At 48.9% G+C, this 13,234-nt stretch overlaps 1 protein-coding gene across 1 annotated transcript in view; it reads left to right on the top strand.

The window, feature by feature from the left end:
* Positions 1-13,234, top strand: part of MERTK (MER proto-oncogene, tyrosine kinase) — a 73,513-nt gene that overhangs the window by 23,705 nt on the left and 36,574 nt on the right. The window contains 2 exon segments of the mRNA XM_039872604.1: positions 529-702; positions 11,845-11,931. Coding sequence (XP_039728538.1) covers positions 529-702; positions 11,845-11,931 — 261 coding nt within the window.

Genomic DNA, 13,234 nt, shown 5'->3' on the forward strand with positions numbered 1-13,234 from the left:
AGTCCTTCCTTATGGCCTTGATCCTGGAATTAGAGTCGGAGATCTTAGGACTGTGGCTGTGTCACTGTGTCTGCAGTGTTCTCATATGACTGCGCTTTGAAAGGCATTCACACGTGCACAGATTTTAAAGTCCACCATCACCCATCTGAAAGCCTTACACGCCATAGCTTGTCCTCAAAAGCAGGCAGACCTGTTGTGCGGCTTGGTTGTTTGTCTGTATTTATTTTGGTGAGGAACACTGAAACCCTGCCAAGCCGCCCCAGGAGCTGGCATGAGTGAGGCCTGATCTTGAAACGGCCAGGCTTCCCCCTGGTGAAACCAGTCCTGAATCCCCATGACAACCCCTTTAGGAAGGTGTCCTAGAGAGTCCTCCAGAGCCAAGCTGGTGGGAATGAGCACGTTACCTTGGGAGGTGAGAACTGGCGGGGGAGGTACAGAAAGAAATCTGTAGCAGGCCCAGGTTCTGGTCGTTCCATGCCCTTGGGCTTTTGGGTCTGAAACCTTCTTCCCTTAACTCTTTCTCTGTAGGACTTCCTCACTTCACTAGGCAGCCCGAGAGCCTGAACGTCACCAAAAACACCCCCTTCAACCTCACCTGCCAGGCTGTGGGCCCACCTGAGCCCGTCAGCATCTTCTGGGTTCAGAACAGCAGCCGGGTCAATGAGCGGCCTGAAAAGTCCCCATCCATCCTGACCGTTCCAGGTGAGTCCGAGTTGTGGGCTGGTTTCTTTATTTTCTCTCTGGTCCAGGAAGGGATGGGAATTTGCTGAGCACTGCTGGGTACCAGGAAGATGTAGACACAGGTGTGGCAGCCCAGGTGAGGGGCTGCTAGACAGGCAGGCAAGCAGGCAGGCAAGAGTCCAGGATGAGAGTCCCCAAGCCAGGGAGTGCCAAGGGCATCCATGGGTCAGCTGAGGCAGTGGCCAGGATCCTGAGCTCGTGTCCTCCATTGCAGCTGTGGCCTTGCTGGCCCGGCAGGCCTGGTGCTTCAGGGACCACTGCTGTGAAGTCACCAGTGAGGTTTGACAGCGAGGCAGAGGCATGGGTCTGGGGCTGCTGTGGGTAGACCAAGTCATCGTGGGACTGTGGCCTCATGGTCATCTTGGTTTCCATCCGAGTGAAGGCACCCAAGTCAGTCCCCATCATTGCGTGTCAGCCCCGTTGGTGTTTCCATGCTGCCAGCGCCACTGGGCTCCTCTCTCCTCCCCTCGTTGTGACTCAGCAACATCGGGCCAGGGTGCCACCCCTGTGGAGGAGGAAGGACCTGTCCTGTACCCTCAGGGTTCTTCCAGCTGGTCTCACAAACAAATAGATGTGAGGCAGAGCAGCGAGAGAAAATGACCGATTTAAAACACACGTGTGTGGGAACCACGCACGCGAGAGTCAGAGACCCTGCATGACAGAAAGGGGACATGGGTAGGGGCCTGGGGCCTTCAGAAGGTCATCATGGGATGACAAGAAGGGCAGCGGTTTAGTAAAAGGAAGTTTGCCTGCCCTGTGGACGGATCAAGAGAGGTGACGGTCTCTGACGAGCCTTGCTGTGGGCATGGATCCCCATTCAAGTTCCTCTAGGAGTGGGAGGAGGGGCAGAAGTTTCTGCTGAGCCTGAAGATAAGTGTGCCCTTAGCCCCAAACAACCCACGTACCAGAGGCACGCCTTGGGGTGGCTCATTCTGAACCCCCACACCCAGCCCTTCCTTCCTCCATGCAGTCAGTCTGTGTTATGTGTGGATCTCTGTGTGCAGGGGGTGTTTGTTTGTTTCTGGCTCTGAGAACACCATCGTGGCTCTGGGCCCCTGGCTTCCTGCTACTCCCCACCTCAGAGTCCCCCTCTGCCCTTGGTGGGGGCTCTGAGTGTGGGGTGCCCTCAGCTCGGCTGGACATACTTCTGTTCCATCTACACCCGCCCCCAGAGAGTCCCTCTGGGCCCTGGCTTCAGCACCGTCTGTGACCTCAAACTTTGCTCCTCCAGCCAGCCTTCCCTCCTGAGCTTCGGGCTCATGTATTCCACACCTCCCCGGCATTTCCTGGCTGGGTTTGTTGGTGTCTTAAAATGAAACCCATGACCTTCCCGACTTTCCTCCCAGAAACCCCCACCTTAAGTGATGTCACCATCTGCCATTCTTCCTTTTCCTTATTTCTCGTACGATGCCTCGGCAGGTTCTGTCAGCTCTGCTCTTGCCATGCATCTGAAATCTGTCTTCTCCGCCTCTGCTGCAGTGTCCTGGTCTTTGTCACGCCAGCTCTTGCCACCACCACTGCAGTCACTTCCTAGCTGGCCTCGGTGCTTTCAGCCTTGTGCCATTGTAATCCACGCCGGCTCTCAGGTGCGCTTCATCAGAGGAACCACCAGAACATGTCACCCACCTACTGGCTGATTATGTCACCTGCTGCTGGAAACACTTCCAGGCCTGATAGTGACTTCCTGCTTATTTTAGACTGTCACCCAGAGTCCTTCCTGCCTCTACTTGACACGTTGTCCTCCCTGCTCACTCAACCCCATGTTTCATGTCCTCAGACACATCGCCCTCCTGGCCATAGGACCTTTGCACTCTCTTATCTGCCTGCAGTGTTCTTCTATCTGTCCTTTGTCCCATGATAGCACAAATGTCACTTCAGAGAGTCCTTCCCTGGTCACTGTTAACTGTTTTACATTCTCTATGTCCTTTTACTGACTCCCAACCACATATTCTTGGGGACTTCTTTATTGCACTTGTCTGTCTACGTGTTTAATCTCCTCCCCGGCCTTCTTAGAGAATACCTGCCTAGTGGGGACAGGGACTTTGTGTCTCCCAAGGTGGTGCCAACCTGCAGACGTGCTCACTAACCATTTATGGCACGAACGACCAGCAGGTGCATGCCAGCCCCTTGTGCAAGTCTTTTGAGGGACACATATTTTTGTTTCCTTTGGATGCATAGCTGGGAGGTGGTCACATGATAGGTGTATGTTTAACTTTTAAAGAAACCAGGAGGCCCCAAAGGGGTGGCACCGTGTTGCGTCCCCTACCACATGGAGCACACTCTGGCCAGCATGCATATGGTGGGTCTTTGTGATTTCAGACACTTTAATGGGCATGAAATGGTTGGTTATTGTGGTTTTAATTCGCACTTCATTTCTCTGGCGTCTGATTTTAGATTGGATTTAGAAAAGACGTCTTGTGCTTGCTGACCAATTCTAAATCCTTTCCCAATTCATCACTATTAATAAATAGAAAATAAATGGATTTTTGTATATTGATCTCCTATTCCACCACCTTGCTATGTTCACTTATTAGGTCTGAGTTTTTGTTGTACATGCTGTGCTTTTTCTATGTGGACACTGGTGTCACCTGGAACTAGAGAGAGTCTTGCTTCCGCCTTTCCAATCCCGATCCTCTCATCTCTGTAGCTTGCAACCTGTTTCCCTGGCCAATACCTCCAGCACAGGCTGTATGGAAGTGGTGACAGTGGCTGTCTGGGCACCTGATCAGCCGGTGTGACATTAACTGGTTTTTGTAGACGCCCTTCATTGAGCTGAAAGTGATTCCTCCTTGTCCTAGTTGGCGGAAATTTTTATTTGTTTTTTTATCACGATGGGTATAAAATTCTATCAGATTTGTTTCCCGCATCTACCGAGATGTTCACATGGTTTTTCTCCATTATTCTCTTAATGTGGTACATTACGCAGGTTCTATTTTCAAATGTTCTGTCAGTTTGATTATACAGGATGCAGATAGGGTAAGGTCTGGGGGGACCCTCCCAGGTGTGGAGCCTCCGTACCCTACCCTCACGGAGTCAGGGTGTGCCACCCTCCTGGCTCATCGGTGTGTTCACTGAGCAGGAAACCACACTGGCCTTTGGAGTCCAGAGTTTTTGTTGGGGTTTTGTCACATTGGCATAACTGATGAAATCATTGACTACTTCTCTGGGCACAGTCCCCAGGACCCCCTCCCCAGAGGCTGGAGGTTGGGTTGAGGCCCAACCCCTTCATCATGTCTGTCGTTCTGGTGATCAGCAGCTGTCCCAAAGGTGTCTTAGGGCCCACCCTGAGTCACCATGTTAGCTTAACAAAGCCACTCCCGTCACTCAGGAAATTGTAAGGGACAGACAAAAGCCAGTCAATACTTAATTATACAACAGGGCTCTTGAGGGAAATTGGTTGATAATTTGTTTTTTAATGTCAGCTTTGGTGTCTAGATATTGCTGACCTTGGAAAACCAATTGGGAGGTGTTCCCACCTCCTATTTTCTGAAAGAGTTGAGCAGCACTGGTGTTACTTTGGAGAGATGTGTGTCAAGTGCAGTGGAGGCTGCACCCCCGTGTTTCAGACACTGTTTCTGGCCATGCAGACTCTTTTGATAAAGGTCGACGCACTGGTTAATGTTGAGTTAGAGGTTTATTGAAATTCCCAGGTCTTTTTTCCTGTCAAATTGCTGCCAAGCCAAAGCGCTCTGGCTTCTTGTATATTTATTTATTTATTTTTTTTTGAAATCTCAGCCTACCATGTGACATTTATCCTTATAAAAATGTAATCCATTGTTCTAGCCTCCCTAACCCATTTTGAACCTCGACTCACTGGATTGGCAGATTTTCTCCCTGTTTCGCGCCAGCTGCTGTTCTGGTCCGTTTCGGGTTCTTGAGGGCGCAGTTCCCATTTGAGCACGCGGGGACCTGCTGACAAAGGCGGCTTCTGAGTCGGCCTCAGCCCATTCAGTCAGCTCTCTCGGCTGCCGTTCTCACCTCTGTGTCCGCCTACGTTTACTGTTTCCCCATCTCGTCTTCTTGGATGAGATGTTCCTTGGTACACTGGGCTGGGAACCATCATGGTAAGACTGGAAACGAGTCTGGGATTTGGTCTGAAATCAGCTGGTGAGCTGAGCCGCTGGATGTGGCAGGTTTCCACGCCCTCCCAGGCACCGATCTGATATCCCCCCCTTCAGTTTTGCTGTAACTTCCATCTCTTGGTGATCCTGTACTCACCAACCAGAGTCAGTGTCATTTTCTTTATGGAAATGGGGACGCAGTCTGTCCACCTCTGCTGGATGTTTTCTCAGAAGTCACAAGCTTCTGTGATAAGATCTGCACGTTCTTTTGACACTTGAGGTTCCGTGTAATTTGTCTCAGCTCAGAGACCTGGTTGGCTCCTAACTGGCCAGGGGCTACCCTTACGACTGCCACCTACTTAGGGCTTTAACTTCTTTACGGTCTTCATTTCACTTTGTCTCATTCGAAGATTGAGGGGGGTGCAGAGAAGGAAGATGCAAAATAGATTTTTATTTTTTTAATGTTAACTTTGATATCTGGGTATTGCTGACCTCAGAAAAGATGAGTTTATAACCTAAGTGTGCTTTTAAAAACGGTCTTCTGTGGTTGCATGAAGCTACGCATGTGACAGATTTCTGTAGAACCACACACACACACAAACACACACACACGGGTCCGTGTATAACTGGTGAAATCCTGACCTGCCCTGCAGCTGGTGCCAGTGTCAGTGTCCTGGTTTTGACAGTAGTTATGCGAGACGTTCACACTGGGAACTTCAGGGGGAGGGTACATGGAACGTCCCTGTACATTTCTTTACATCTTTTTGTGAATCTGTAATAAATTCAAAATAAGTTTTTAATAAACTTTATTTTGCACAATTATTAAATGATTTTATGTTAAAAATGTAGAAAATGCAGAAAGGTATTTTTACAGCTTATTACACATTTACAATTACAACGAAGACACTGCTGTGTTTCCTTCCTAATTTTTTCTTTAAGTTTGTGTGTGTGTGTGTATGTGAGAGTGACTTTCCTTCAAGTTAGCATGATACTTACGCACATTAATTCTAGCCTTTTTAGTACACAGATAATATGTGAACGCATGTTCATGGTAAAGCATTCAAACTGTAGACATAACGAAGCACAACGTGACTGTCTCCCTTTTTTCTCTACACCCTCCCTGCCCGGTGCAGAGGGACCACTGTCACCATTGGTCCACCTCCTTCCAGATCTCTCCTAGTCCTTGCCCTGTCATCACAGACGTGCATATGCACGTGTGTGCTCACATGCACGTCACCAGGACACGCAGCTCTCTCCATGGGTGCTCGTGGGCCCGTGCATGGATGGACCGTGATTTACTTAACCATTCCCTTCCTGATGTTTTAACTTTTTTTCTGTTGCTCCTATAGACATCTTTGTAGCCATATGTGTCTCTTCCCAAAGTCGTGCACCTCCTCACCACAGGAAGCCCCTTATTATTAATCAGCATGGTTATTATGTATTGAATATTAGTTAGTTTAGCCCCATCACCCAACACAGTGCCTGGCACATGAGAACTGTGTGAATGACTGAGTGAACTAATGAACAAACAAATGCGTTGTAAACAGTCTCACGCCTTAAGTCCCTTCACTGGGACAAAGAGACACAGTGATAGTAAAGTAACTTGTGTTTGCATAATTGTTTTTGCATTTAAACTCTGATCTCTTTTCTCATTTATATGTCTCACCAGTTCTGTGGAATTAACAGAATGGGATTTTTCACACCCATTTTGCAGACCCAGAGGGAGAAAGGCCCAGAGCTCAGGCTTCTGACACCAGGCTGGTGCTAGGCATGGCCATCGCACCTGGTCAGCCACTGTGGCTGTGTCTACGTACCCGGGCCTTGTGACATTGAGAAGAATGACATAAATAGCACTCTTGCACACACCTGTTGTTAATTCTGAGGACCTTTGGTGTAGCACCTGAGTCTCCAGTGGTTCAGGTTTGAGGGACTAGGTGGCAAGCCCATTCTGACCCGGGATGCCTTTGAGAGGGTAGGAGCTGATGAAAAGCTGGGTATTTGCAGGGAGTGCCCCTCTGTCTTGAAATAGCCCCCCAGTAAACCTTTCTGATCCCTCTCCCAAGAGAATGTGGTGTGAGGAAAGGATTAGGGAGCCCTGACTGGGGAGCCTGCTCTGCATGAGCACATGTAGGAACAGGACGGTCGCACCCTTTGTCCCTTTGACACCAGTTCTCTCCTCAGTGTCTTTTAGAGACACGAGCAGAGACATACCTTGTCCAAAGGGCATTGTTCAGAGTCAACAAGCCAACCTCAAAGGCTCCATGCTGTAGGGTTCCATTTATGTCACAGCCTTGAGTGACACGGTGACAGTGGCGGTGGGCAGACCAGGTCTAGCCGGTGTTAGGTTGGCGGAGGAAGACCCTAAAAGGGCTGACAGGTGATCAGACAGTTCTGTGTCTGTGCACAGCCAGCACCTGCAATAGAGTCTTTCAGAACGACACACTCCTCCCTCCCAAATCCAACGAAACAGAAACTGGTGAAATCTGAATCAGGTCTGTGTTTAGTTAGCGGTGTTGCACCAAACCGCATTCCTGGTTTTGGTCAGTGTCCTGTGCTTACATAAGACCTTATTGGCAGGGGAAGCTGAGTGAAGGGTAGACAGGAACTCTGCACTATTTCTGCAATTTCTTGTGAATCGAAAATTATTTCAAAACGAAGCATTTTTTTTCTTTTTTTTAAAGAACCACTTTGTCACAAGCAAAACTCAATTTTTCCAGAGAGCAGAACCACAGAAAGCGTTTGCTGCGTGGTGTCCAGCGGTGGGATGCATCCATTATAGGAGCTATTAAGATATAACCTAAAGATGAATGCCACTTCACCATCTTGGGTCCCTAGGTGAGGGTGTCAACTTCTTTATATAAAATAGGGACGGTGACAGTGTCCACTTGATGGAACATTTATGAGGATCCAGTGAAACAGTGGACTTGAAGCCCTTGGTACAGAAGCAGCCTGCAGGAATAACTTACATGTTACCTGCTATGAATTTCTGTGTGAAATAGTTACTAGCTCACTGTCAATTTTGAGTTGCCTTCCTGTGAAGAGTGGTAGACTTATGCCGATCTTTCGGGGTTTTATTTTTTAAAAAGAATAAAAGCAATACTCATTTTATATTTAAATCCACATTTAGAAAGCAGCCAAGCCAGTTTCGTTTTGGTTAGTTGGAGATATTTATTCATACCCATCGTAGTAACAATAGCAACGTAACTTGGATTTATATAAATGAGGTCATAATCCTCACAGTGCTTTTTACAAAGATTGACCTTGAACCTCAGAGCATACTGTGATGCAGTTAGGCATTTTTATACCCATTTCACAGATGAGAGGAAAATTTGGTGTGATTTATGGCCCTCTGTGCTAAAGTCTACTCTTTACATGGTAGCTGGCACGATCCCAATAAAACACAAGCTCCATCCTGTTGGTCTTCTGCTCAGAGCCCTAGGTTTCACACCCCACTTAGAGGACAAAGCTAAGGACATTTCTCAGGGGGCCCTTTCTGACTCTCTGATCTTCTATTTTTTCATAGTACAAGTCACCTCCTGAGAGAGCCTGCAGCTCACTTTTTTATAAGGTTATTATTTCTCACCCACGTCTGTCTGTGAGAATGTGACTCTGTAAGGGCAGGGTCTTTGTTTTATTCGCAGACAGACCCTGAGCACCTGGGCTAATGCCGAGCGCATAGTAAGCACTCAGTATGTGGGTGAGTTCAGGGCAGACGGTGAGTTCTAGTTAGCGGGCATGTGCTCCTCCATTTTTCTATCATGTTCTTCTACGCCTTGCTCTGTGGGTAGAAAAATGGATGCCAGAGGAAAAATGAAAGAGCAGGATTGCTTAATCCAGAACGCCAAGAATTGGCTAAGTGTGCTCTTAGAAGTTGCTTCCTCAGCAGTTCTGAATGTCCCATCTCGAGGGGACACCTTGTTCCTTAAAATATCTTCCAGGCTTTGTTTCAGAGGCCATCTCTCTTTAAATCAGCAGAGGACCAAGCCGGAGGGGCCTGAACCATCCCGGGGCAGGGTGAGTGACAGGGCAGAGACCCAGGAAGCCACAACGGTGTGGGTATAAGACACTCAGATCTATTCCAGTCTGGGGGTTACCGTCCAGCCCAAGGGAGAACAGGACGGTGAGATGGAGCTGTCCGCCTTTCGCAGCAGGGGCTATGTCCGACCCAGGCTGATCTTCACAGCCGGTGCCAGAAGACGTGTCACTGAGTCTATCAAGCACAGGAAGCCGTGTTCAGCCCTAGTGTCCACCTGCCTGGAGGGATTCGCTAGCTCGAACTAGCTTCTACCACTCTGCGCCAGCAACTGTGTGGCCCATGCGGGCAGCTGCTGTCATCGGTGTTTTGGCTCCTGGGCAGCCTGAGAGGGGGTTGGTGGCCGCTACCAGGGAGTTGGCCACAGATGGACTTCCTGACTGTGTGTGCTTTGAAAAGAAACAGAGGAAAACTGACTTCCTGCCTGAAGTTACGGCCCACCATAAGCAGTTTCACTTTCTGCAGGACTCAGGGACCATGGACAACAGAGCTCAGTGAGAAGCATCCATCCCCTGACTCATGGACGGGCCGGCTCTCCCCTCGCGACCAGAACCTGGCTTGTACTTTGCCCTCGGGTATCTCCCAACAGAGCTAGCAACACTGCTTGAATGCAAATGGCTGGTTCTGGCTTGCAATTGTCTGCTCAGATATAGAAAACGTGTGATGCACAGCCACTCACTGTGCCTTCTGATTGAGCCAAAGCTGATTTTTCTAAATGTAAGTCCAGTTTTGCACGTTCATGGTGCCTGGTGACATCTCGTGTGGGAGTTTACGACCCAGAAGGTTGAAAGTGACACTTTGGCATGAGACCAATGCGTCACAGGCATTGTGAAATAGTGATTGGCAGTGGGTGGCCCCAGGAGGTGGCTCAGAGGGGTCAGTGTTTCAGGACATCTGCTTTTTTGAAACCTAAGCTGGACACAGTGCCCGGAGTCCAGATACTGTGCCAGCTCTTCAGTCCCACCTCTTGCTCCCCTATCATCTCCTTCAACTTTATGAAAGAAAAAAGACGCCTCACAGACTCACCGCGGGTCGCCATGAAGCCTTGGTTCCCGAATGCTTGCATCTCAAAATCCCCTTCAAACCAAAGTCGTAAAATTATCGAGAACCCAAGAATTCTATCCACTGACATGTACCAAATTAGAGATTAAAAGTGCAGCCTTTTAAAACCCAAACATACCTAAGTACATATTCCAGTAGCGAATAGAGCGAACACCATCATCAAGCACTATGCAGCCTCTGGAAAATTCCATCATACGTCCCTGAGGGTATGGGTGTGAAAAGGGCAAAGTGGAGCCCATTGTTATTATTACAGAACTTGTTTTCACCTCAAGGACCCCCGAAAGGTCTGTAGATGCCCAGGACGCTCTGGGCCAGTCTTGCAGGATGCTCGTGGTGCATTGGCCCCAGGTTGTGCGATTTCCAGAAGACCACCTAGAAAATCCCAGATTTCATTCGGCCACAGAGCCACCTTCCGTGGAAGTTTCACTTTTCACACTTAAGAATCATACATATTGTTTCGGTCACTAGTGCCTTAATAATCATTGTAAGGACAGTTAATCTAGAGAACTTTTTTTCCCCAGTCCCACTGTCCTTTGACTACTCCAGGATTTCATTCAGGATGTAGCCATCAGGTCCCCTCAGGCTCCTCTTGGCTGTGACATTTGTTGCTAATGACCTGGACAGTTTCAAGTACTGTGCAGGGTTTTGATAGGATGTCCCACAGTTTGGACCTGTCCGGTGTTTTCCTCTCCCTTGTCCTGAGTAGAACTGGGTCATGTATTTGGGGGAAGGGACCACCGAGGGGGAAGGCCATTTGCATCATATCAGGTGGAGGGTGCGTTCTACCAACGTGACTTCTCGTTGCTGGCATCAGCCTCGTCAGCCTCGATCACTCAGCGGCCGTGTCTGTCGACTTCCCCTCTCTAAAGTTTTTCTTTTCTTTTCCTTTCACACTGTCCTCTTTGAAGGGAAGTCGCTGCTCCAGCCCGTGCTAAGGAGGGTGAGTTGCGCTCCTTCCTGAAGGCAGAGCATCCACGTTAATTATCGGGGATTCTCGTGCAGGGAGGTGTGTCTGTCGTCCTCCTTTTATTTAACCATTTGCTTACATCAGTGTAGACTTGTGGCTATTTATTTTACACTTCAGGTTACAGTCCAATGGTACATCATTTATTTTCTTGTTCAGATTGTTCTACCTTCGGCCACCCTGTGTCTCTGCCATGCCCCCATCTGTGCATGCTTGTGTGTGTGCGTGCGCGTGTGTGTGATGCTGTCTTTGTGTTATATTTTGCCCCAGGCCCATCTTATATTTCCCATCCTTATCGAAGAATTAGCCATTTATCTGAGCAGCCCAGGTTCCTTTATTGGAAAATGGAGTTAGAACCCAATACCTGGATTACGTCTCTTCCTTTTTTTTTTAAATTAATGAACCAGGGTCCTCACACCTCTGAAATGATAGCATTTTTCTCCCCAGTATCTTCTCTTTGAGCCTCCTGTTTGCATAATAATTCCTATGAACTGGCTGATTTTTACTATTAAAACAGGATTCATTGCAGCAGATCATCTGAAACCTTTAAAACTATGGCTTTTATCCTGCTGCTTCTGGGTTCTGAAGTGTCGGTGGTGACACTGTACTGGGCGGCTAAGCTGCGGGGGGACTACTGTCTGGAGGCCTCAGAAACCACTCTTCTTGATATTGGGGCCAGTGAGTCCCATATCTCCTTGCAGAAATTTAAAAATCTAAACACATGATACTGCTTTGTTACTCAACATCTCAGCATCAGGGAAAAAGAAGGGGTTTGAATGGAAAACAACTGCCCATCAGGCCCCTGGTTGCCTGGCTCCTGGCACCTAGAGTTTAACCCCAGGTGTGTTTTACAAACACCAGCACATTTCTCAAATTAACTTTGTGCTGGTGGCTCAAAGCAGTGAACCAGGCAGTGTGAGCAGGCCCCGACACCTGCCCGCACAGCCTGCTCTGCCTCGGCTCACGGGCTCCTTCTGCTCCAGGTCTAGTGGAGACGGCGGTCTTCAGCTGCGAGGCCCACAATGACAAGGGGCTGACCGTGTCCAGGGGTGTACAGGTCAACATCAAAGGTGAGTGCTAGGCCGGCCCCCGCACATCTGGGGCTGGGGGGTGGGGCATGGTGCTAGCTCTGCATCCAGCTGCCCCGTTAGAGCCCAAACGTCCCCACAGACGGCCCCATGACCTTGGACAAGTCCCCTACCTCTCTGGCTACAGCATTCCCCTCTGTAAAATGGGGGCGACCACAGAACCTGCCTGTCCTTGAGATGTAAGTGGGATCACGCCAGTAGAAGCTATCACAGCTGTGCCTGGCACGCGTGTTTGGCGGACATCAGCCAGCTTAGAGGAAAGCTGGCGGAAACGCCGCCTAGAGCATCTCAGCCCTTTCCTGCTCCCCCAGCCTGACCAGCCCTGTTATCCCCGAAGAGCCCCGGCTGGGGGCCCTGGTCTGGGATAGGCTCCAGCCTCCCCAGGCCAGTGGGGCTGAAGCCAGTCCAGCAGCAGCTGCTCCAGGAGCGGGCAGGGCAGGGTCACTGCCCTTTCAGGCCTTGGTCCTCAGCTCCCTGTCCCTCTTCCTTCCTCTGAGCTGGGACATGATCTGACAAGAGATCCTCCAGCAAATGGTGATGTTCCACTCAAGCATCTGCCTCTTCCTCCTCCTTCTGTGGGTCAAGGGGGTTGAAACCCGAAACTGGGAAGGAAGGAAAACCCACACGGAAATATCGTTTTTTTATCCCTTTCCGAATCATCTTCCTCACCTGCTCTCACAGAAACTCAAGCAGATTTTATGTTGCAGTATTCGATCTTAATTTAAATATTGGGAAGTGGTCCGCTTTTCAGGCTTGTCCTTGGGGCATAACACAGGAGAAGCAGCAAAACTTTAATGATGAGTTAGAGGGTGGGAAACACAGTGCAGGGGACTCCCAGTGACAAAAGAAGTGACCTTTAAAAAGGAGCTGTTTAGATTCAGCTTGGCATCTAGGCAACAGGAGGGCGTTTTCTAAAAGGGCTTCTGAAGGAAAAAGTGAGCGCACCGCTCCTTACCATGGGAGGAAGCGTACAACTTCCTTCCTGCGTCCGGAGTGCCACTTATTACCGTTTTCAAAAGAAATGCTGGGAATTTCAGGAATTTTATGAGTAAATTTGTAAAGACATCGTCATCAAGTGTAATCAACGTGAAATATAAAACCCCATAAACATGAAGTGCTTCCTTCATTTTATGCTCCGCATAGAATCTCGGCTAACATTTAAAATAATGATAATAAACCTCATTTCCAAAATTTAGGTTTCTGGCTTTCCTTTATTTAAAACTTTGTGTCAAAACAACCAAGTCTCCCTTCTTCTAGTCTGTTATTAACTGCCGTATCTGTGGCC

This window comes from Pteropus medius, unplaced genomic scaffold (assembly GCF_902729225.1).
Source record: "Pteropus medius unplaced genomic scaffold, Ma_sr-lr_union100, whole genome shotgun sequence".
NCBI lineage: Eukaryota > Metazoa > Chordata > Mammalia > Chiroptera > Pteropodidae > Pteropus > Pteropus medius.